The sequence below is a fragment of the Oxyura jamaicensis genome, chromosome 1, assembly GCF_011077185.1.
Source record: "Oxyura jamaicensis isolate SHBP4307 breed ruddy duck chromosome 1, BPBGC_Ojam_1.0, whole genome shotgun sequence".
In the NCBI taxonomy this organism is placed as follows: domain Eukaryota; kingdom Metazoa; phylum Chordata; class Aves; order Anseriformes; family Anatidae; genus Oxyura; species Oxyura jamaicensis.
In genome coordinates this window covers 56,599,967-56,624,141 of record NC_048893.1, presented here as the reverse complement: position 1 = coordinate 56,624,141, position 24,175 = coordinate 56,599,967, and the positions used below count along the sequence as shown (strand labels likewise).

The window sequence follows — 24,175 nt, the reverse complement described above, 5'->3', positions numbered from 1 at the left end:
AAACAGATTGGGGCCTTTTTAGACATAGGCCACTGCATGTTTACCTACTAAGAAATCTCGTTACTCTCTCCTCTGTAGTACAGTTTCCCAGATGTGTAAGCCAAGAAGCCTAGGACCTGCTTTCTAAATAAAGTATATTAATAAACATCACGCAAACCTTTTCTCCTTCTGTGTTGCTCTCAAAAACGTATGCGCTCATGGATTCTTCTCCCGGAGTCTCACTGAGATGGACCACAAAACCAATCAGTCTCCTGTTATCCTGATGAGCAGCAAACTGTGTCACAGTGGCAAGTTCAAACTGGAAAATTATAATAAAAGTCTTTTTTAAATCAGCATGTAGTTAGCATGGTCAAGAGCTAAGGTTCATATGACTAAGTATTCAATGCTATGGTAAAAAAAAAAAAACAGATTCAAAACAAAGTTACTTACACTTATTCGTGTAACTTGAGTTTGAGGATCTATTAACCTGCAATTGTGTGTAGGGAAAAAAAGAGAGTAAATGCTTTCAGAATGATTCCTAGCAGTAATTTCAAGGTGCTTTATAATAATAGTAAGGCAACCATTGAATCAGTTTTACAGATGAGAAAACACTCACACATAATCAACTGCCTTAGTCATGACTTCAAGTCAGTCAATGGCAAAACTCAACTCTAGACCCTGATTCTCAGCTGCTTTACAGGTTGGCCACATCTTCCTGAATCACTAAGTTGGTAAGTATTCTGCCTGCATGAGCTAACGCCATATGTGTCTGTACTAAAATGCAATCCAGCTAAAGTGGACGTCTTGTATAACCATATTCTACACCAACAATACTGACAACAGGACAGAGCGATGCCTCTTACTGTTACTGCATAGGAGGTAAGAGAATCTTTCAGTGCGTTTTTCTTTTTGCCTCTTTTCCTGAGTAGTTGTAGGGTCTTAGAAACCCAACGCATCCTATTAAATTTTGGTAGGATGTTCTTACAAGAAGTCAGGAGGGTTTTTCGCTAAGTAAAGTGAATCTTGGGATCTGGCTCCCTTGAAAGGTGCCTTCCTTGGAAAAGCAAAAAGTACTAATCACAAGTTGCATGAGGAGAACAGAATATTGACAAGGGATAAGCCACGAAGATTTTACAGTACCTCAAGTTCTTGCTGGTGACCATGAGATGGGATTCAGTCATACGGAAGATGTTATGAATGGCACGAGCAGCTAACACTTGTCTCATAGCTTCATAAATCACCTCACTTGTGTCATCTGACTGGACAGCCATAGATCCTAAAAACCGAACTACGAACATCTGCTGCAAGAGTGAATCTGGAAGATAAAAGGCATGAAAGCTTTCTCTGTGCCACTCTGATATGCCAGTAGCTGGAAAATACCAATGGAATTATTTTTTTTATTCAACAGTAAACTCGTGGGTGGTGACTGTGGGTGATGGCTTCCTTCTATGAGCCAGGCATCACTCTGACCCAGTTTTGAACTGCCTGAACTGGCAGCAAGCAGGAAAAAAGAACCACAGCTGCTCAGAAGCTTTAAAAACTGCAACTGGTCCTTTATGAATTGTTTGATTAGCCACTAAAATTCACTTTGCTTATCTTGCTATCAGGTGGAAGGACCACAACACACAAACTGTGATAAATTGATGGTTTTGCATAAGCCTTAGCTGCCAACAAACTAATTATTTAAACTTTGTATGCTCCTTGCTTTGATTTTCTGACCTTCTAACCACACTGCAGGTAGTTCCAATGAGGTTTTCATTAAATCCTTCTCTGCTTATTGACTATCACCACAACTCTCTTATTTAGAATTAGGTAGCCTATTTATAATTATGTAGTCATTATGTGAAAAAAATGTCATTTGATCCATCTCCCTTTATGCTTAGTGGTGAGCAAGGTAAAGCAGGATAAGCTCTGCTGAATGTGACTGCTCAAGGGCTAAAAGAGATGTGTCTGTGTTGCTGTTTGTCTTCATAGGCAGTGGTATTTAAAAGACAGGCTTCTGAACATAACTAGCTTCAGCTGTGCTGTAGGTTGTTACTGCTGCTCCGTGATTTCAGGTCTTTCACTAAGAGACACTGGATAGGCTGACAGCTGTATTGTGCCTAAGATCATGACTAATTTTATCTGGAAAAATGCAGCACTGACCTTCTTCCTCATTTTTGCTGCTGTCTTCGGATTCCCCAAATGGGTTTGCACGCCTGTGAAATAAGAATAAAATCTGGTCACCACATCCAAGTGCTGTAATACCTAATATTCTCCTCTGAAATCACTCGAAGTGATCAACCGCTGTCTCTGACCGTACCTGCCACTTCTGTTCTGGTCCAGGAATTCCGTGGCAGGCAGTACAATATCAAACTGAATCGGTGTTCCAAGAGCAATGAGTTGTGTCGAGTCTTGAGCACCAGCTGATTCGTTGGGCGTTGTTTTATCATTTTCTGTATTCCTTACATTCTGGCTAAAGTGAAAATGGACAAAAAAGTTTCAATCATTGACACTATATCTTTGCTTCGGAATGGAGACAAGATTTCCAAAGATCTAAAATAATCAAAGGTAGATTGAACCAGTATTCATTTAACATAAATAAGAGTATTTTTTATTTACCTATTACTGAGGACTCTAATAAAATCTTCATTTTATTTTTTTTATACCTAAAATTATTTGGAAAAAAAATAATATTGGTATATGAAACCTGACTGCATACCAACTCTGTGTGGACTGACAGACAGGAAATAGGTTGCTGTTTGCCTCCCTGCCCTCTGGTGGCCGTATTTACAGACACGTTACCAGTGCAAACAGCAGAGGCCTGGATTTGTTTCTAAGCCTGTAAATGGTGATCCTGACATATTTGGAGGTCTCACTTGGCCACGGGCTTATTACAAGGTGGAAGTTAACAAGTATTACATACTGGGCTGGACCTCTTCCTGCACCTTTTTCAAAGAGCATGAACTTGTAAGCTTCCTACAGCTCCAAAAGTCATAACTATACACGTCACTACATATAGTACACTGGTTTTACTAGCAACATCTTCTATTTCTACAAAGTTGATTGAATACAGACGTAAAAGTGACTTGTGAGATTAGTTATCAAGGAAATAGCTCGTTCCTTTGCCCAGTAAAATATCTGGTGATAGTTTTCTATGTATAAAATTCTAACCGTAGTGAAACAGCTCTACCTCCTAACAAAGTGAGAAAGTCACTTGACTGGCATTCCCCATGCCTGCAGAGGAACTTTGGAATCTAAAAGCAGTCATCATCAAGGGGATAATAAATCATAATAAAGGCACTGGTCTGAGAGACAGAAGATCTAGAAAAGGTTTGAATTTCTAGAAGTAAATACCTGAACACAAATATACAATTTTTTAAAACAAATCTTAGAGAGAATGCTCTTTGTGTGGAAGTCAGCGTGAAACAAACTTGCCCTATTTTATTTATCACATTGCTGCTGAAAGTAGGAATTTATTCCAGCACGAGGCTTGAAAGCCAACTCTGATTGTGGAGTCTGAATAATTCCTACTGGGCAAGATGCTGGGATTATTAACAAAACAGATACAAAGAAACCACACACAAAATAGGGATTTTGAATACAAGCATATACTAGAGCATTATTAACAATTTTGAGGGGTGTGTGCGCGCAGCAGGAAGCTTTACTGATTGACCTGAATGAGCACAAGAGAACAAAAGCAACTATTTTAACAGCCCTCGCAAGGCATAATCCTGTGTCAGACTGACAGGAATTGGTTGCAGTGATGTGCAAGAATAAACTTATTTAAATGTATAGCGGGGGCTCTGCTGTATTATCTACATTACAAGTCATTCCCTCACTGCAAAATGGTTAGAAGTAAATCATTGTGTTTGTTTCAGAAGAAACAGCAAAAACACAACGGCACCTACAAGCATCTTCAGAGCTGTGATGTGGAGCAGTAAGTATTACCCTCAACACTTTGCATCTCTTCTGGCTTTCAGTAGGGAACATCAGAAATAGGGGAATTTGCTGGAAATAAAAAAGGCTTGTAAAGCCAGGGCCCAGACAGGCCTGGGTGACGGCTGCCCTGTCAAAGGAACACAACTGAGCACACAGCAGGCTCTAGTCCATGAAAGTGAGCATTTTACCTGGAATGGTGAACTTCATGCTTTTTCCCAAAGGTGGTAATGGGAGTCACTGCTTGTAGGGCTGTCTGGTTTAACTTGATTGCAGCTGCCTAGGAAAACAAAACAGCAAGTCTTTTACACATGTACGTTGTGTGTACCGTCTTGTAAAGAACAACAGCAAAGGAAGTTAGAAGGAATGGGCTGAAATATGGAAACAAGCTCCTACCTCTGGATTGTCGGTGAGATAGATCTGTCTGGAGATGTTGTTGATGGCACATATCCACTAGAAGGCAAAAATGAAACTCAGCTCTTCAAGCGCACTTGTATACAAAAATGAGAAACATTAAGACAATATTTTTACCTCTTCATATTCCTTCTTGCTTTCTGCTTGAAGAGTTATACCCCTAAAATGTAAACATAGTGTATCAGTGCTAGGAGTGGACAGAAGGAACGTCTGGCTCCCAGTCTTACAATAAAGCCATCAAACTTTGTCTCTATTAACCATCAAGGGAACAAAAATCACAAATAAGCTGCAGCTAGAGCAGCTTTAAATACTGCCATTGCTTTTCAGGCAGTTGTGGGGGAGGATGGGAATCAACATGGTTTTAATTTGGAAACAGCTTTCTGGAAACCCAGAAAGGCTTACTATTACAGCAAGCATGTTTTACACGAAACAGCATCTGAAAGAGTAGGCATGACTAGCTCTCCTCAAAGAAAACCTGTCTCATACGCTTTGCCCGTAGGAGTAGTAATCTGGAAGCAGTATCTTCGGTCTTCACAGTCTACAGCCATAACAGAGCAGTTGTCCAGGTCCTGAATCAATCCTCCAGCTACTGCTCCCCTCGGCTGACACATCAAGTTGCCACCTTGAGTGAAGAAATACAGTCTTTCCCAGGTTGTAGTCACCAGACCTGTTTTACTACAGAGAAGATGCAATGATAAAGACTCGTTGATATTCAGAAATGACTCCAAATGACCTTACGAAACTTCAGACATACCCTGGTGCTAAAGCTGAACTTTATGTTCAACCCTGAACACTTTTTAATGATGAGTCTGTTTAGAAGTAAAAACATCACCTATTCCTAGCAGAGACTAATCCTTAATAAAAGCTGAAGAAATAAATTAATTCTAAACACCCCAAGTTACTGCAGAGAATCTTTTTATCTCCTAGTTAAGGAAAAAATGAATTGTTAGTATTGAAATGAGTATTAACAACTACTACTACTACTAACAAATAGTATTGTTAGTATTGACATGAAATACTAGTAAGATTGATTAAAAAAATAAGAAGTATTTCAAGCTGATGAGCAACACGAGCAGTTTCAAAACAGAACCATCATAAGAAAAAGTGTCTTCTGCAAATAGTATCTCATAGCCCATCTTTTCCCTAGCTACGAAGTCCTTTCTATTATGTTGTAATCCTGCACTTGAATGGATTGAATGCTGCTATAAATTAAATAAATATCCAATACAAAGAAAAAAAAGAACAGAAAAGAAGATTATTAGTCAAACAGGAATGAACTGAAGCTTAATGAATTACGTAGGCTGGGTTACTGTATGCCACCAAACTCTGCTGCTGTATATACATAGCTCCTGTAGAAGGCGATAGAAGATTTTATTTGGAAAATCTGAGAGGTAATTCTACGTATGGCATACATTCAAAGTTATGCACTTGCATTGTCCACAAACCTTCTAGTTATGCAAACAAGGTGGTTTAAATATTAAATTAAAACCCATATTAAATACAAAATGTAGCTGTTCTTTGTAAACACTCTGTTTTCATTAGCCCTACGAACTGCGTACAATCTGAGCCCTGCCCTATAGGCTTCTAACTTTTAGCCAGCTGAACACAGGAACCTGAAGGTGAATTAATCCAGAAGTAAACTTCGGTGTTCCAGGAATCTGCTTCAGATGCCTCTAATTTGGTTTAAACTTCTAAAACATATTGTCAAAGATGACAGAAATACTTTGGAGCTGAGGGGTAAAGCTACTACAGTGAACGAGGAGTCTAAAACTTCATTACTGGAGGAGTCTTCACGATTTAAGAAGAAAATATGTAGCAACAAGTCAGCGATTAAAGAAATGAGCAAGTAGAACAGCCTTCTTACTTTCTAAGATTCAGGTAGCCAGCCTTCTGGATGAGGTTTCTATTGATAGCAGGTGAAGTTATATCAGAGTCTGGGGTGTAAACAGACTCATTAACTGAAATCAAGTCCTGCTGGGATATCCTCATTTTTTCAGCTTCAGCATCCAACTCTCCCTGTATGCTGGAAAACAAAACAAAACAAATCCAAAGCCATCATTAGTCAATTTATACCAGGTTATAACTAACATCCGTAACCCAACATGAACAAATACACCAGCTGAGATCAAATATGAATCCAATTTAATGTATAAAGCATTTGAGTAAAATCTCTTACTGGTTTGGAGAGTAATGAATGCAAAGATAAAATTTATTTTTAGAGTAGATTTTATAGGAAATGTAATATAAGATATAATATAAGACTACATGCCCTAGGCTTTCTCTAAGGACTGGATAAATCAGTTCAGTTAGGAAAGAATGGAAGAAGCAGCATACAATAGGGAACTGCTCCCAGAAAATGCCACCTGAAGCTGAGAGACAAGACGCATACACCCTGAAGATACTAACACTGGTTTAAGGAAAATATGGCTGTCTTTGGAGGCTGGTAGTAAAAACACAGCCAAGACTTCCCCTTGCTCTTTATTCTGAAAGCTCAGCTTGAAGGTGTGTGAACTTGCTCTGTTAGGTCTCATACAGTAGCTATGCTTTTTTTTCCCCTCTGATTTGTATTGAATATAGGTGTCTTCTTTCCCCAAACAGCATACAGAGATCAGAATTATTCTGTAAGCCTGAAATGAGTACACAAGGCATGTTGAGAATGAAGAGAGAAGTTCTTTTTTTTGAGAGAGAGACAGAGAGAAATCATCTCAAAGCAATGCATGTATGAGTCTACACGACTGAACATACACAAGTGGTGCTGTAATACAACAGCACAGTTCAAAGTAGGCTTTGCTGTAGTATTTCTTGGCTTTCACAGAACAACAACTTATTCCTGTCATGGTGTAACACACTGGAATTCCTGCAAATTCTCCTAGAAGCCATTTCCTAGCACCTGAAGATTAAGAAGGCAGCTGGGAACAGCAAGCACAGATTTACGAAGGACAAATCATGCCTGCCAACCCTGATGGCCTGCCGTGATGCGGTGGCTAGCTTGGTGGGTGTGAGGAGAGTAGTGGAAGATGTTTGCCTTGAGATCAGCAAGACTTTTCACATGGTCTCCCATAGCATCCTTTTAGCCAAATTAGTGAAATACGAACTGCAGAAACGGACTATAAGATGGGTAGAAAACATGGCTGTTTTTGTAGAAAACATTAGGGTAGAATACACTAAGGGGTTGTAAGCAGTGATACTAAGCCCAGCTGGCATTCAGCTATTAGCGGTGTTCCTTTTGGACCGATACTGAAGCCTACAGGTTTACAGTCTTTAATACGAGCTGGACAACAGGACAACAGCCGCGCTTTGAGCAAGCATGAAGATGTCACCAGATTGGGAAGACTGGATAGCTATGCTAGAGTGGAGGGCTGCTGTTCACAGGGGGCCTTGATGACAAGCTGCAAAATGGTGCCGTTTTGGTGCTCCAGCACACGAAAGCCAGAATCAAGTTAAACCAAGTCAAGTGAAGGGCAACCAAGGTGGTCAGGAGGGCACAGCATGCAACATGAAAAAAGGCAGTGAGAACTGCTTTTCGGCCTCATGAGATGAAGGCTATGAGGAGCTCTTGCTGCTAGCTTAACTACCGAATGGGAGAGCATACAGCAGATGGAGCTAGACCCTTCTCGAAGGCGTGCAGCAATAGACATGAGAGAGCAGACACAAATTGTGGCAAGATACCGTGTATGTGTGTGACAGAGAGAAATACCTAAAACTGGACTGGATACAGCACTGAGCACTCTGGCTCTAGCTGATCCTGCTCTCAGCAGGTGACTGGATGAGATGGCCGCTTGAGGTCCATATTGCAGCAGCTGTCCTTTGACTTCCAGAGAAACAATATCAGGACATATTTGATTTCTTTATTAACTTTTCCATACTCTAGGAGTTGTTAACTGCATCCAGGCTATTAGGAAAACTCAAGAGGTGAGAACATAACAGTATTTGTCACTGCTTATCTTAGAAGGCCATTAACCCCTGGCACCTATGCTTTAAGCAACTTTAACCCCCTACTTGCATCCCAAGTGGTTAAACCTTTTGGAGCACATGCGTACTGCACAGCCTGTATTGTATTTAAAAATAAAAACCGTCCTGGCACTTTCGTGGTTCATGAGACTGGAATCTTCCTAAGGTGCATTTCTCTTCTCTCCAAGACAGAAAGGCAAGAAAAGGTGAGAATTCGGAAATTCTGTGTGTTTGTGGCAGCTATACAGATTGGTTACTGAGAATATGTCGATGATTTCTCCTTTCTAATGTGTTTTGACACTGTTAGCAGTGTTTACTATGTAAACGAAAATACTTTTAAATATGAAGAGTCAGTTTCGCAATCAGCTTGAATAGATGCAAGACCACATCACTGCTGACATTTCTAGCTGCACAATGGCTCTCATCAGCTTGTTGTTCCAAATGAAAACAAATCTGACAAATAAAAAGCTTTTAGCCTGTTTAGCAAGCAGATCTGACTCACTGAAGCCTTGTGATCCCTAGCACCTAAAGGAGGAGAGGATTGGGCAGCATGTTTTTCAGTGGCTGTGTAACCTTAAATAATGAAACCAAGTTCTGTTGGTAACTGTTGAGCTGCAGGGTCAATCAAGATTCTGCAAGCTTCTCTTTTGGGTTTTCCAAAGACATCACACAACTGCACTATTTATACTTGAGTTGTACTTTCCAGCTTTGCTGCATGACAGAAAACATGAAAATCAGACTGAGCAAACCAACTGAGCAGCCTACTTCTGCTTCCATTCAGTATTGTGCACTGACCAGAGTGCAAACCCACCCGATATTCAACAAGGGCTTATTCTACAGCCACAATCCAGTGATGAGATCCTAACTGTGCCTGTAAGACATCAGCAGCATGCTCTACCTTCAATAAAGGGCACTATTTAAAGGGAGTTTAAAATCTGTCCTCCACTCTGTACAAATGATATGGAGACTGTAGAGGAATTTATTTGGGAATTGAATGTGAAAAGATATATAAATAAGCATGAAGCTATAGGAAATAAAGAATTATTTAGAAAAAGAATCTCCTACACAGGGCGATTACTGGTAACACTGTTCTCAAATTAACAAGCATGCATTATTTAAAATGCCACCAGAGTCAGAATAAGTAATGACTTGGATATACTCCAATATGAAAGGTATGAAGCAATAAAGCGAAGGATTCAGCCTGGCGTTCCAGCTGATTTAAAATAAACGATGAGTGTTCTCTCTAATATGATTACATTTTAAATGTAAAGTTTATAACATCTACAAGGACTTAATTATAAAGAGAATGTCAATCTCCACTAGAAAAAAAGGAGGACGAAGAGAGGGAACAAAGAAAAAACAATCACAAAAGCAGGAACACAAAAGTGGGTCGCTTTATTGAAATAGGGACTTCAACAATTCACGTTGAACTCAGTGGTCTGATACAGGCTATACCAGACGCAATGAGGATTGCCCAGGGCAAGGAGTTTTAGTTGCCTTGTGTATCTACAACATCAAACACTACAAGTCCTAAATCCTTATTTGGGAGGTTACTGCAACAACAATCCATTATTATTACAGAAGACCCAGCAAGTATAAACACCTCGAAGTCAGAATGCACTTCACCTTTATTACATTAATTCTATTAACCCATTGCAAGCCCAAATTTCATGCTTTCAAGATCAGGAAGAGACACTGGGGTGTAAGAAAGCATTTGAGCACTTTACAGGACACAGTTCCTGGCTATACTGTAAAAACACCGTGCAGTGCACTGACAGCACTTTCCCTTACATGCACAAACACACTCCCTTTCCACCTGCTACTTTAACAAAATATGCCCAACAGTGCAATGCAAGCATGGGGAAGCACTCTCCTGAGGCAGAAACATGGGCGCTGCCTTTTACGTGCTGAAGGTTTCAGTACTATCGCTCAGAATTCAAAAGAACAAACAAAAAGAAGCAAAAGTATTGCGTTACCTTTGAACCATGTCCGAAACAGATGAAAGAAAGCTGTCCATCCTTTTGGAAAACATCTCTGCTCCTTTCTTAAAAAAGTTGATCTGAAAAATACAAATAAGGGACACTGGAAGTCATCCTGGTTCTGGTAGACAAGTAACAGATTGCCAGAGCTGTGTTAATGGTGAACCCACTATGACTGATGCTTTGGGCTGGCAAACAAATATGTGATTAAAACAACTGTGTTGACTTCTTGTATTTTTCTTTTTTGCACCTTCCCACCTGCTCGTGTACCCCTTTACACACATAAGCTATTGGCTGCTGGCAGGTACGTTTCCAATGGATTGCTGAATGACCACTAAGAAGGAACAGGCAGCCTCCTCCCATACTAGCCCCGTACGGAACTGGTTCTGTGCTGTCACGAGCCACTGCATGCAGTAACACCTTACCAAAAGGACTGGAACATAAATTGTGCATCAGATTTAGTAGTCCAACCTGGAAATTTTATAGACTGCTATGGCAAAGTCAGACAAGAAAATGATGTGGTGTAGCTGCACTAGCGGAAGTCTCTACGGCAATCGGTTACATCAACTACAGTTTTACTACAGACTTTGTTCTGCTAAAGCCAAGTGCACTTTTTATAACAGATGAAGAGTCCACTTTGCTGGTATGGCTCAGCAGGCGTGCAGTAGAAGCAAAGCACTCAGTGTAGACTATCTTAGATTTCATTTCTGGCTGTGGGGCACGCAGTCAGAGTTAGGAACTACTGACAGCTCTGTGAATCATGGACACGGGTAGTGATGTGTATGCAATTAATTATTATTATTTTTTTTAAAAAAAAGTGAGCTACTCCAGAAAGAAATGCAAAAACATCAAAACAATTTTCTGCTGTTATGCAATTTATTAGATATTTAGTGCAATTTTACTTGTGATTCCACTCCTTTCCCCTGTCTTTGGGGCACAGGATTCCTCTTGCCTGTAACTTCGATTTCTGCAACTGTGTTCTTGACCACAGACTCCCTTTACAGACAAAGGAGAGAAAACAGATTCTCTTCAAGAATGATTCACCTATTTATTTCAGAAATTTACTGCAGGAGGGAAGAGCCCTACATTCCACTGACAATAATGAGAGACTGACCTGCCTATCTTAGAGGCTGTCTTGGTTTCAGTTAGGACAGTTATTTTTCCTCCTAGTAGCTGGTAGGGTGCTATGTTTTGGATTAGGATGAGAAGAGTGCTGATAACATGCTGATGTTTTAATTGCTGCAGAGCAGTGCTTACACTATGCCAAGGACTTTTCAGCTCCTCGCTCTGTCCTGCCAGCGGGCAGGCTGGGGGTGCAGCAAAAGCTGGGAGGGGATAAACCCAGAACAGCTGACCCAAACTGGCCAAAGGGGTATTCCATACCATCTGACGGCATGCTAAACAATATATAGGGGTGGCTAACCGGGCTGGGGGGGCCGGCTGCTCGGGGTTGGGCTGGGCATCGGTCAGCGGGTGGTGAGCAATTGCATTGTGCATCACTTGTTTGTACATATTATTATTATTATCATTATTATTTTCTATCTTAATAAACTGCCTTTATCTCAACCCACAGGCTTCACTTTCCCGTTTCTCTCCCCCATCCCAGAGAGGGAGGGGGGAGGGTGAGCGAACGGCTGTGTGGTGTTTAGCTACTAGCCGGGTTAAACCACAACAGAGGCTGACGTCAGTTTTCAGTCAAATAGAATCACCGAGTCATTCAGGTTGGGAAAAGACCTCTAAGATCATCTAGTCCAACTTGGATAAATCCTCTATACTAGCCATGACTTCGGAAAATTCCTTATGGCCTGCTCATCCTTTGGAAACATGAAATATTAGACATGTTTCGAGCAATTAATAAATAAAATACATACTTTAAAAGCTGAAGGGGGGGGGGGGGCACAGTATTTAAGCATCAGTATCAACTGGCTTCTGGCTACTCAGTCATTCCTATGACAACCTGAGACTTTCCTGTATAAAGAGATGAGATAAGGTGGCTTTGCCAGATCAAGGAAGTTGTTTGGCTTCCATAAAAGGGAAACTGGTGCAGGTTTTTTTCTCAGGATAAGTAATTATACACTAGAGAAGCAGTATGAATTTCCATGTAAAGCAACTGAATTCTCTTTAAGTACCTGCTTTATATAGGACACATTATCTACAACAGACACAGGACACTTGACACGGTGATCCAGGCTTCAATCTCAAAGGGACCATTGCATTCATTTTTTCTATTTTCATGGCCCAATTCTCATTTTCCCTTATGCTTTCTTTCATCAATGCTGAAGCACAACAGACCCTTAAAATGGGCAAGTCACGAGAATCAAGTGCTGTGAAAGTGCTAGTTTATTAATCTTCCTGACATCCCAGAGGGTCACATTAACAGTATCACTGCTGCAATCCACAGATTTGAGAAATGTGCGTTCAGCCACTATATCAAATTGCTGGCAGAATAAAGATTAGAAACAGGATTTCCCAGACTTAAGCTCAATCCACCCTACTGTTCTGTCCTTCTAGTTCTCCAGTGGAGGCTCTGTTCCCTGTCGTGTACACTCCTCATCAGTATGCTGAACATTATGTGCAAGGAGGGGAACTGCTACATAGGAGAGTTTGTGCAGACACAGAGTGAAGATTAGAAGTAAATGCTGCTGTACAGATAACTTAGCTGTGAAAAGAATTAACCCCAGGCTCATTTTGCATACATATGTATGTAAATGTATGGATAATAGTACATATTTTTCCCATTGCTATCTTTCCTGGATAGCTAAACATTTCACCATCTGCCACAAACAAAATAATTTGTTAGAACCTAGGCACGCTGAATAAAGTTATTTTGTTTTCTTTTATTTTCATTTGTCAGTTCTCAAAAATAAATAAATAATAATTAAAAAAAAATCTAGAGCTACAATGTTTCACTTTCCCTGGGAAGGGTCTGACTGACAGAGTTGTTTTACTGTCCATACCTGTCCCCGTGTATATCCTAGCATAGGCTCCATCATTGCCACTCTCTTCCTGTACTGCAGAGCATTCAGGGCGCAGTAATACTGCAGAGATGAAAGATGCTGCTTTCTCCTTGCATTTGCCACTTCTTTTGCCACTTCTGCCTTAAGCTAAACAAAAATTGATAAGAGGTTGACAAAGAGTTATGGTGCATATGCATATATTTACTGATTATTTTCAAATTATCTTTAAACAACAGTCATTACAGAACTTCTCCACATTAGAATGAAGGATGAGAAACTAACAAAGCAAATCCAAAACCCAAATCAACTTTGAGCCCTGCTCTGTCAAGATACTTATCATTTGGACAATCCCTGTGACTATAAACTAACTCAACTACCACAACTAACATTCTAGACCTGATCCCAATGCAAGAGATTTATTTGCAGCTGAGATCACAACACAAGCCTCTAAGTGCAGAAAGCAGAGATGAATAATTCACAATATGCTGTATCACATTCTGTTCTGCAATGCACTTCCTTTGAAAGACCATCCTGTAGAACCGAAGCACTCTTAAAGGATAGGGCCAATCATACATTTCCAGCACACAGAGGTATATTTTGGAATACTGCTCCAGTGGACAATGAAGAAGAAATGTAAAACAATCCCACCAACACGGTTTGGTGCACTGCAAATGAAATGACAATCCATACCGAGAAATCTAGCAGGAAGGCAGATGTGAAACAATGGTATGCTTAAAAAATAGCAGACACAAGGCTTCATGACATGGTTTACAATGAATTGCAACGGTGATACAGCATCATCACGTTAGCTGTACAACAGTAGGCCCATACAAATCTACTTATAGCCATTTGGATTGCATCTGTCTGAAGAGCTCCTCTGGACCTGAAGGGCTCTAGGTAATACTTGGTCATTTGCCTAACTTGGAGGAAACAGGTATAACTTTGCTGAACTGATGTCTAAAAGCTTTGTGTCTGCTTAGAAACTAAATCACGAGTATTCTTGAGCTACCATGACTTTAACTGATGAACTCTCCAAAATTCTTAAGTGTATGTAACGACTAGCTACAATGATGAAGACAGAACGGCTGATGAAAACTTTTCCTTTTCCCTTTCACGTTCTTTACCTTTTCATTTTCTTTCCTTTTCGGTAACCTGCTATACTTTGCCATGGACACGTCATGTTCTGTAGACAAGGAATATTATTTTTTTTAGAAATGTGATGTGTGTGTGCATAGATTAAAAATGTCTTCTGTGATACAACAGGTGCACGCCATTAGAAACAAACAAAACCAGGAAACATACCATTGCTAGCAAGGCCAAAAAGATCCTTCAGCGTGCTTACTTCTGGAAAAGAGAAATTGAATATTCAAAGTAAAAACTGCTGTAAACACTTTGTTCAACTGAGATGACTTATGGCATTGTTAATACCTAAGTCATTCCAGTCTTTCCAAAGCAGAGATGCACACACAAAGTCATGCCTATCTTGAAAATGATAATAAACCACATCAGTTGCTAGAGAAATTAACAGGCAGATAGGAAAGTAAGAGTCGAGTTGGTTTATTTGACTGTGCAAGTTATCACTATGAAAAAGATTCCTTATCTGTCAGTCATTTACCCAAAGCACCATTTCACTATGCTTGCTATCACAAAAGGCCCTCCACTGCCTTAAGAGACCAGCAGTTCTGAACATCCTGACAGTGCCTATATGATGTCAAGAAATCTAATGAAGTCCGAGAGATGCATGAACTAATAAGCCCCTTTCCTGTACATAATCTTCATCAATGTGGAACCTTTTTTTGGCTAAGTTTCTCTGTGAAAAGAAATACTTGTCTAATCCATCCAATTGCTGGCTGCGATGTTAACATAACAAACACTGGCCACCAGTTTCTTATGCAGGTAGGAGGAAGAGGAACTAAACAGGCGACTCAACTTTCAGTAGTGTTGGGTACAAATCGCTTTCAGTTCCCCTATCAATGTACATTTCGTTGGCAAAACCCTTCTCAGAAACGGACAAACTAAGCACGCTCATAAGACTGTAAGACCAGCCATTATGCAACTCTGAAAAGAAAATGGGTAAACTGTAGTATGTCATCATGGTCTCTGATTATTTGTAACAACCTATTCAGAAATCAGCTTCATGCCACCTTTTTCTTCCCAGAACACTTCCACATGATTCCAATGCAGAATGACAAAAATTCCTCCCTGGTGTGACTAACTTGCACCTAAGGGTTTCTACAGCACTCAATACATAACAAGATCAGAAGTGAAACAAGTTTATCTTCTCTGCCCTTCCTTGTTTAAGCCTATGATGAAATTTCAACATGGCCAATCCTCTGCTAAAAACGCTGCTCTGACAGATTGTGTCAGAGCAAAATGGTGGTGGGGATGCTGCAGTAAGAACTCATGTTTCTGATGCTTATGTAGGTTACAGCATCCTTGACCTTGACTATCAACTTGTCTCTTTTGAAATTACGACAAATGTTTGCACTCCTGCTTTACTGTCTAAGGAATTTCCAAGTTTGCGCAATCAGGTTACTTGGAACTACCCGTGGATGGAAGGGGCTTAAAGAGAACTAATTGCTTATAAGGGAGGGAATATATACTATGAAGTTGAAAGAGCATTCCTGCTTGTGATTTTTCAAACAACCCCAACTTCGGAAGTGGGATGAATGTTTTTGCAAGCCAGATACATTGCTAAATTTCCTTGCTTTAGGCAACTGCAACATCACTGGCTTCCATGAAATTACACTCATGTAAAAGTGGGGTGACCCAACAAAGACCAAGTTGTGTATTTTTGGACTTGCACCACGTGGGGCATAATCTGTATGTGGCAAAACTGCACTATTTATGTCTGAGTAAAACCACACACCTGTAAAGAAAATTCTGTAGCAGGTAAAAAACAAACAAACAAACAAAACTTTTCTGTGAATTACCATAAGAACAAATTATATGGCATTATGCCTCAGCTTATTATAAAACAAGCAAAAGGAACATCAAGAGGAAAATTAAAATTTAAAATAAAACTTACCTGTGAGATCCTTTTCCCGAAATTGTATTATTGGGAGAACCATTGTATCTGCAAGCTGTTTTGCCAATTCAGAATGAAGAATATTGAGCTAAAACAGAGAATAGAGGAATGCCCTAAGACAGGATGTAAATAAAAAGAATAACATACACCGTCTGCTGCTGAACTCTCTGTAACCAGTGTTTATACAGGCTAATAAAGCACACGTGCTAACCTTAAATCATGAGCAATACAAAATTCTTAGCAAAGCTCTCACCAAAAAAAAAATTACGGAAGGTCCAGCGGTTTTATATTTCTACCATTTGGGATCAGAAATATCATATCAACACCAAATTTCATTATTGTACACAGAACCACAGAACCGTTTAGGTTGGGAAGGACCTCTTGAGATCATTTAGTCAACCCACCTTGCTCAAGCAGGGTCAGCTAGCGCAGGTTACCCAGGACCATGTCCAGTCAGGTTATGAGTAACTTCAGACAAGAGACTCCATAACCTCTCCAGGCAACCTGTTCCAGTACTTGACCACCCCTACCCTATTAATCATTCTGGCCTTATCCGTGCCTTCTTCAAGGCATTAAAAATCTGTGACCAGAAAACATCAGTGTATCCAAATTCTGGTATTTGGGCCTTTATATTAATTACTTTGGAAACTCATGTAAAACACTCCTTGATGCCACCTAAAAAAACAAGTCCTCATCAAGACACTGATGGCTACAGACCAGCAGCCATCAACACACATCTTGAAGTCTGAAATATTATCTTATCAATTAATAACCAGGTAAATGAGGCAGACTTGTCAGAAGATAAAACTGGAACAAAAGCCTGTACCTTCATGCTATGCGTTGCCCACACTGTTTGACACAGGGAACCATTCCTGTCTCTTACTTTGGTACATTTATAAACACACATTTTGTCCAAATAAAAGATTTAAGTACCCAGTCAGTGCAATTTCAAGTTTTCAAAGTAAAACGTAAAGCAATCTTAACTTTTATATAGTTTAATGTGCTAATTTAAATTTAAACTTTCAATTTATCTACACTTCTGTTCCTTTACTTTTTGCCCCCCATGTAAAGTCGGAAAAAGTTACAAGTATAACCAAAATTTTCAAAATTACAAGTTCAATGTCTGGCAACCACAGCCACCTTACAGATTTTGTCCTTCTTTTCATAATACTTGAACTCAAATGTCTCCTACAAAAATAAGTGACTCCTACGGTCTTTCTGCGTGCAATTGTCAACATCAACATGCACTTTTCCCAGTAAGAATTAGATGACCACAGTGACCTTTTTCCACCAGAAAAATTAGCACCACATTCTACGTAACGCCTCTTACTCCCATTTCCACGTGGGTTGAGGCAGACCAACAAGCCCCAGTGGTTAAACTATGACCACAATACTCACGTTACTGTAATTGCTATATTTTCCAGCCTAGTATCTACCACAGCTTTCTGGTGAACACTTAAGCACCCACTGCAGGTTTTCATTGTAACCTCTGCTTCCTCAGTACACATGGATGCACACAGATGCAAGGCAAGTTTTTAAAAAATCTTTTGAAGATACAGACACCTAAGTGTTTGTGTAAGATCTGTATATCTAACCTACAAAATGTATTTCTCTCATGGAAATAAAAGTATACAAACTCTTTCAAAAAAGAAAAAAAGATTCGTGAACTGAATCACCTATGACAACTGAGTTCAGCCATCAGCTAGAGTTGCTAAACCCTATAATAAAAAAGTCAGCTTTGGAGGAACAAACTGCAGAGCGATGATCCACAAGAGAACCATCTAAATTAGAGCACGGGCCCCAGCACTCTACAGCTTTTGAAGAGCCACACCTGCCATTTGTGCCCAGCAGACAAGACGTAAGGTACCTCCATGTGCTTCAGTGCTTAAAACATATTTCTGTGGGACAGATGGGGATTTTTCTCTAAGTGGTTAATTCCTGCCTACTGTTTTATAAGGATACAAGAACTTTTCATTTCCCACGTGCTGTATTAGAGCAGTTCACTTGATGATTAATTCTAGTGAGTAACCCAGTGGGATTTCGTCTGTAATTTGCTTCTATTAACCAGATTTTGTTAAGCTTTACACCACAGTTACAGTTCCACTTCCATGACTAGAATCAACTTCCATTCAGGAAGGTTACCCAGGACTCAGTCACAACAGGGGGCAGTATTTTACCTTCACAGCATTTTCCTGTTGTGATTAGGGTTAGGTAGGTAAGGATGAAGTCAGTATTTCCCACTCGACAACATAGAACTACACTGGGGCAACTCAACACCTGTAGGAAGGACAACTGGAAAATAGATACAGGGGCTAGCTAGCAGATGTGAAAGGATGTTGAGGAATGGAGCAGGTTCTTGTGAGGGAAAATGTGACTGACAGAAATGAGCAGCAGGGTTCTCCACCTTCAGCCCACAAAAGCGATGGTTCTCTTGTATCTAGGGAGGAGAATGTACTAGTTTTCATCTACTAATACATCACCAAGACAAGTACTTGTGACAGTAAATGCTCCTTCCAAGTATATCCTGAGAGTAGGCATGCAGTGGGATAAGGATAAGGGCAAAGTTAATCCTTGGAATTCCTCCCATTATATCATTAAAGTTATCCATGGAATGAGCACAGCTCTAAAATTTTTAACTTATTTTTGCCCTGCAATCAACTCTCTTTACTCTCCTCTCCCCAAAAGTAAACCTTGTTATAGCCCTTTGTCTTCTAAGTGAAGGTTAGAAGTAGACTAAAGAAGAACAGCACTTTTCTGATGACACTCAGTCCTGCTCACACCAGAGAGAACGATGTAACAAATGATACGGAAGCAATAAGAACCCAGATACTGACATTAGAATGAAATGTTACATGGGCAGGTCTAACAGGAGCACATTTAAGAAGACACCTGCTACTTAGCCACCACCTATGGAGTGTACAAGTGTACACTCCAGTGTACATACTACAAGTGTACATACAGCTGTAGTAGCTAACCTGCCTTCAGCAGACCTTTCTGCAGCCTCCCCAGACACCTTTGGATTCTGTGTGATCCTACAGTAAATAAGCTGCAACTGTACCACTGCACAGCTGTTCTGTGCCCATCCCTGGATGGTGTTGGCTCAAACTGCAGTATTTAAAGCTTGAAAATGTGTCATTTTTAAATCAAATGAAATCAAAAATGGCCCCAGCCTATCTGAAACATGTCCTGCTTCAATCTCTTTTGTAATTCCCCAATTTACTAAATTCAGATTTGCTCTGTGAATAGCATGTGTGAGGAAGCCACAGACCCTGCTCTAGTGATCTGCAGAGCTAAAGAGACCATTACTAAAGGGTGGTATTATACTTCTTTCCAACCCTGCATAAATGATTCTATAAAACTCTCACACAATCTGTCCTTCAGAGGGAAGGCTCAGAACCAAAAGGGCAAAGATCAAAAGAAAGAGCTCCAATATTCCACTAACATTGTAATAATAGAATAATGGCAGTTCAAATTACCTCATCCACAACTTTTGAAAAGTAATGAAGGGTGGATATCACTTCTTCATCTCCTTTCCCTAAGGCAAAATGCTGAAAATAGGAACAAGTATTTGGTTACTAAATCAACAAAGCTGAGCCTAAGACACAAGAAGCGTTTTACTACAAAGGTACTTTTACAAAATGCAGTAAAACTAAATGGAAAAACAGCAACTCAATATATATGTACTTTATGCACTGCTACTCTTGTTTTAAATTAATGCATTTTGGACAACATGCAATTAATGCTTATTAGGTTCATTTTAATGTTATGGTTATACAGTAGGAACAAACTGGCTTTCATCTTCATAATTTTATTAACTTACATTTTGCACTATTTTGGGGGGGGCTTGTTTTTGTTTTATTTTTTGTTACTTTTAAAGATGCTGAGAAGTGACTCGATACCCTTGAAAATCCTGGGGAATTTTACAACAGGCTTCACGGCACGGACAAGTAAATCAGAGGCGTAATGTTGAACATACCTGCTTTTCATAGGCGAGGAGCTGCTTCGAAAGCTGTTGCGTGGCAAGACACATTTCATTCTACAAACAGAAGTTACATATTAATAGAAATAATGACAAATCTTTAGCTCTGCTGTTACTACTATTTCATAATCAGCCTCTTGCCTGAATCTGCAACTACTCAGACAAACATTCAGTTGCATGTAAACAAAGAAAATAAAACAAAAATAAAGCAATACCTGGCTCAAAATAGAACTAAATACCTGCACAGAGAAGCAGCAATATCAGGTACATTTCACACATAATCAACACACAGCTTATTTCAGCTTAACCTCTTTGAACAGAGGTGAAATTTGTCATTTTGTTTTCTTCTAGGACAGAACCAGAACAACCTCAAACAAGTCAGCTGTCATACTAGCATGAGAATGTTTCATATTTGTTAATCATCTTTCTCCAAAATCCACAGGAATAAAGAGAACCCACAGATGTGCCTTTATATGACGTGATCATGCTCAGGGAACGTACTGATGTAATTAAACTGCCTTAAGTTGATACAGGAGTACAAGATGCATGTAATTCTGTACTCCTATGGCTAAACTGCCCAATGAAAGCACACACATCCTTAAGAGTTAAGCAAAGCAAGGCTTGTAGGGAGGGGGCATAATTTTGCTTGACCTCACTAGAAGTAAATACAGCCAAGCGTTTGGATACGTCAGCTTTTACTCAGTATATTCACAACACTAGTAAATCAGCTGTTGTGGCCCCATTTGTTAGCAGTGACTTAAAACTGGGGAAGGAAAGAAAAAGGGAGCGGGGGAACTCAGATCTGTCTCAGACTCTGTCAGATCCTTCTCTTGGTAACATACAAAACTAATCACCTGTAATTTCATTTTAAACGTTACACATTTGGAGGGGGGAATAAAGTATGTTAAGGCCACAGAGAGTTTGTAAAACTCAGGGCAATCTCTGAACTGCTTTTATAGCATCCTTCTTCTGAGGCTTGTATACAAAATCATTAAAACTGGGACAGAGTTTGTGTGCTCCCTCTCTCACCGTCCTGAGCATGCAGAACATGGCAAGGTTAACCATCTGGGCCAGAAACAGCTTTACTTTGGCCTCATGCCACCTCTGACATACTGCATTACAGCCTGCTGCTTCTGCACCACTTTGGCACGTCAGGAAGGAGCGTTAATCCAGACAGCAAGGCTTGTCCCCAACATTCAGCCAGCATCTGAGGTGTGCCCAAGAGAACAGGAAAAAAAAAAAAAAAAAAGAGGCGCAGCTGTATGTGAATAACTGCACTGTGAACGCAAGCAGAAGAAGGATGAGCTAAGTCTGACAATCTTAAAACACCTGGGCAGTAACGCTCACAGGTGGCTGGAGATGTAAGGGCAGAGGCCTTCCAAGTCACAAACAAGGGCTCAGAGCTGGAGTTAATCTGGGCCCAAATTCAGATCATGTGCACCCCATGACTATTCTCACCACTCTCACAACAGGGGATTATAGTCTTGTTGCTTGTCTCAGACCAATTAGTAACGAGCATTACAATTTCATAAAGCAATAATACCCAGGATTCATGTAAGATTTGCAGGTTATACGGATTGTGAAGTTTTCAACGTGAAAAGGCTCTACACAAACACTTGGCATTTAAGTATTTCCCAAGCCAGTGGATGAAAAAGGAGGCTGTGCCTTCTGAATCAACAAACCTTGTTAAGGGCTCAGGGAAGGATGGCATAAGCCTTAACTATCGGCCCCCAGGCAGTAAGGACACTTGAGAGACCGAAGCCTTCAAAGCTGGCGCTGGCAAGCAGGGACTGGATGACAGGAAGGATGAGACTCGCTCCGTGTGGACTGATGACATTAGAAGGGTGTGCTTGTTTGTGTGCTTGTGGCTGGAGTCCAGAGATGGATTTAAGACTACAGAAAGCAGCAGAGGTTCTCAGGCATGGGATCTACTCCATCAATGTCAAAGATAAAGCTGAGTAAAAGCTTTAAGAGTAAGTCCTCACACAGAAGCTGTGGTGCTGTTAGTTTTACAGGTGGATCAGCGTGAGAGGAATCTTCTGAAATAATCTGCATTTAGAAATAAGCCTTCTTCCCCTCTTTGTTTTAGTTCACTTATTCCTGCTGTCCTGTTTTGAAAATACATGTTGGTGGCTCAAACTTGCCAACATTAAAAACATCTTTGGATTACCAGCCTGACACCAAAGGTATTATATCCCTTTGTGTCAGCCATCCTCTAAGCTTCGACCAGTTTGACTTTTAAGATTACCAGATGCTCACCCTCCTGCCCCATCCCAATGATATGCAAAGAGTAACAAGGAGCATCTTTACTCATTGACCTGAGGCAGTTTGAGAGTGGGCAATGCAGAGAGGTGTGGAAGAAGCATCTTCCAGTGATCACCACTCCCCAGGAGAGGTTTCTAGTATGTGGCAGGCTAACAGGGAGAATACACACACCCAGAGTGTCTCATGGGGCTGTAAGTTAACATCATGTCTTAATATACAATCAGGTGACAACAGCCACATGAAGACCCCAAGCAGACAACCATGGCATGCTACCCCAGGTCCAAAGTGATGGAAAAGCCTGACATAAAATTTCCTTCAAAATTTTGGGCTGACTTTAGGCCACCAGCTCCACATCCCACTTACGTCCCATGGATGCCAGCAGGACACATTGCTCATGCCTCTTACTGTGTGTCAAAACACCACGAGCAAGCTTTTTACTCAATCCCTGCCCACGTGGAGGAGTTAATCCTGGGCCCTTCCCTCTTCCCTCCCTGCCTCTTTGTAACTCTCTCTGCCACCAGACTTATATCCATCACACCACACGCACAAAAAGAACACTTGCAAATGATTCAAATTAAGTTGGTGAATTTAAACACCATCATATTGCATAAGGAACAGGAAGCAGGCAAAGTGCTCTGCTGACCTAGTGGTAATACTGCATTGCTAAACGCACTGATCTGGGAAAGTTTGGTTAATCCTCCTCCCATTTGTTCCTAACCAGCCTTCTCCCACCCCCCTACTGCCACGACATACCAGTCTCAAGACTTATAAATTATTTGGATTGCTTCAACTGATAGATCCACTGAATCCAGGCAAATCATTTTATCGGGTTTCAATCTATTTCAAAAATATTCTCCTATACAATACAGCAACGTTCACTTCCTTTATCCTGAAGTGACTGAAATTCAGTAGACCATAGCAAAAGAAAAGCTATTCTACAGTCCCAACTGCCTACTCAGCATCTCTTCCACATTACCTCAAAACTTCAGAATGCATCAAGTATTTCTGGAGTGGAAAAGCTATTGATGAAATGATAGTTTCAGGCAGAAAACCAAGAGAAACCTGAACAGAAATCAAGGCATCCTACATGGCAGCAAAATTAACCAGTACTGGGACTCACAAATTCATTAATTTTCATCAGATGATTTTATACATCAGGGAAAGCATCACTGCAGCAATAATGCAAAAAGTACACTAGAAGAACAGAGCAAAGGTCTGGACACAAATAGGTATCCAGCAGACAGTTATGATCACAGATAAAATCCTGTACTTTTTAAGTTAAAATAAACAAACAAAGCCCATGGCTGGCAAGCTAGGACATTCCCTAGGAACAGATTTTTGTAAAGTTCACTCTCACCAGTTCACATAATAAGGTAATGTGAGTGGTGTCTTGAATCCAGCATTAATCCACCACAAATAAAAACCCAACAGATTAAAAAACATTCTGTTTAATTCTTGGGTTACTTCGGCACCTCATCCTGCCTTCAAACAAGTCAGCAACAAAATGTCCAACTGTTTTCTGATCTAGCACCAGAGTAAAGCCACATGATTTTCTGGGCTGATTCCACCTTCTCACTTATCACCTTTATTCACCAAGCTGTTCGTATCAGGAGAGACTGATTTTTCTGTAACCCGTTTGTAATAAAATCTCTGCTGTATTGACCATTTACCAGTGAGGCAGTCCATCACTTTTTAGAATCTCTTT

General features: G+C 40.3%; 1 protein-coding gene across 1 annotated transcript in view; it reads right to left on the bottom strand.

Annotated features, from left to right (window-relative positions):
- APPL2 (adaptor protein, phosphotyrosine interacting with PH domain and leucine zipper 2) overlaps positions 1-24,175 on the bottom strand; it is a 37,934-nt gene that overhangs the window by 2,761 nt on the left and 10,998 nt on the right. The window contains exons 3-19 of the mRNA XM_035341386.1: positions 20,203-20,262; positions 19,703-19,774; positions 16,227-16,314; positions 14,501-14,542; positions 14,323-14,381; positions 13,199-13,345; positions 10,239-10,321; positions 6,176-6,334; positions 4,798-4,986; positions 4,429-4,471; positions 4,294-4,350; positions 4,089-4,177; positions 2,282-2,434; positions 2,125-2,177; positions 1,120-1,294; positions 430-466; positions 158-298 (exon numbers count right to left, since the gene is read on the bottom strand). Of these exons, the coding sequence (XP_035197277.1) occupies positions 158-298; positions 430-466; positions 1,120-1,294; positions 2,125-2,177; positions 2,282-2,434; positions 4,089-4,177; positions 4,294-4,350; positions 4,429-4,471; positions 4,798-4,986; positions 6,176-6,334; positions 10,239-10,321; positions 13,199-13,345; positions 14,323-14,381; positions 14,501-14,542; positions 16,227-16,314; positions 19,703-19,774; positions 20,203-20,262 (1,647 nt within the window). The remainder of the gene's footprint in view (positions 1-157; positions 299-429; positions 467-1,119; positions 1,295-2,124; positions 2,178-2,281; positions 2,435-4,088; positions 4,178-4,293; positions 4,351-4,428; positions 4,472-4,797; positions 4,987-6,175; positions 6,335-10,238; positions 10,322-13,198; positions 13,346-14,322; positions 14,382-14,500; positions 14,543-16,226; positions 16,315-19,702; positions 19,775-20,202; positions 20,263-24,175) is intronic.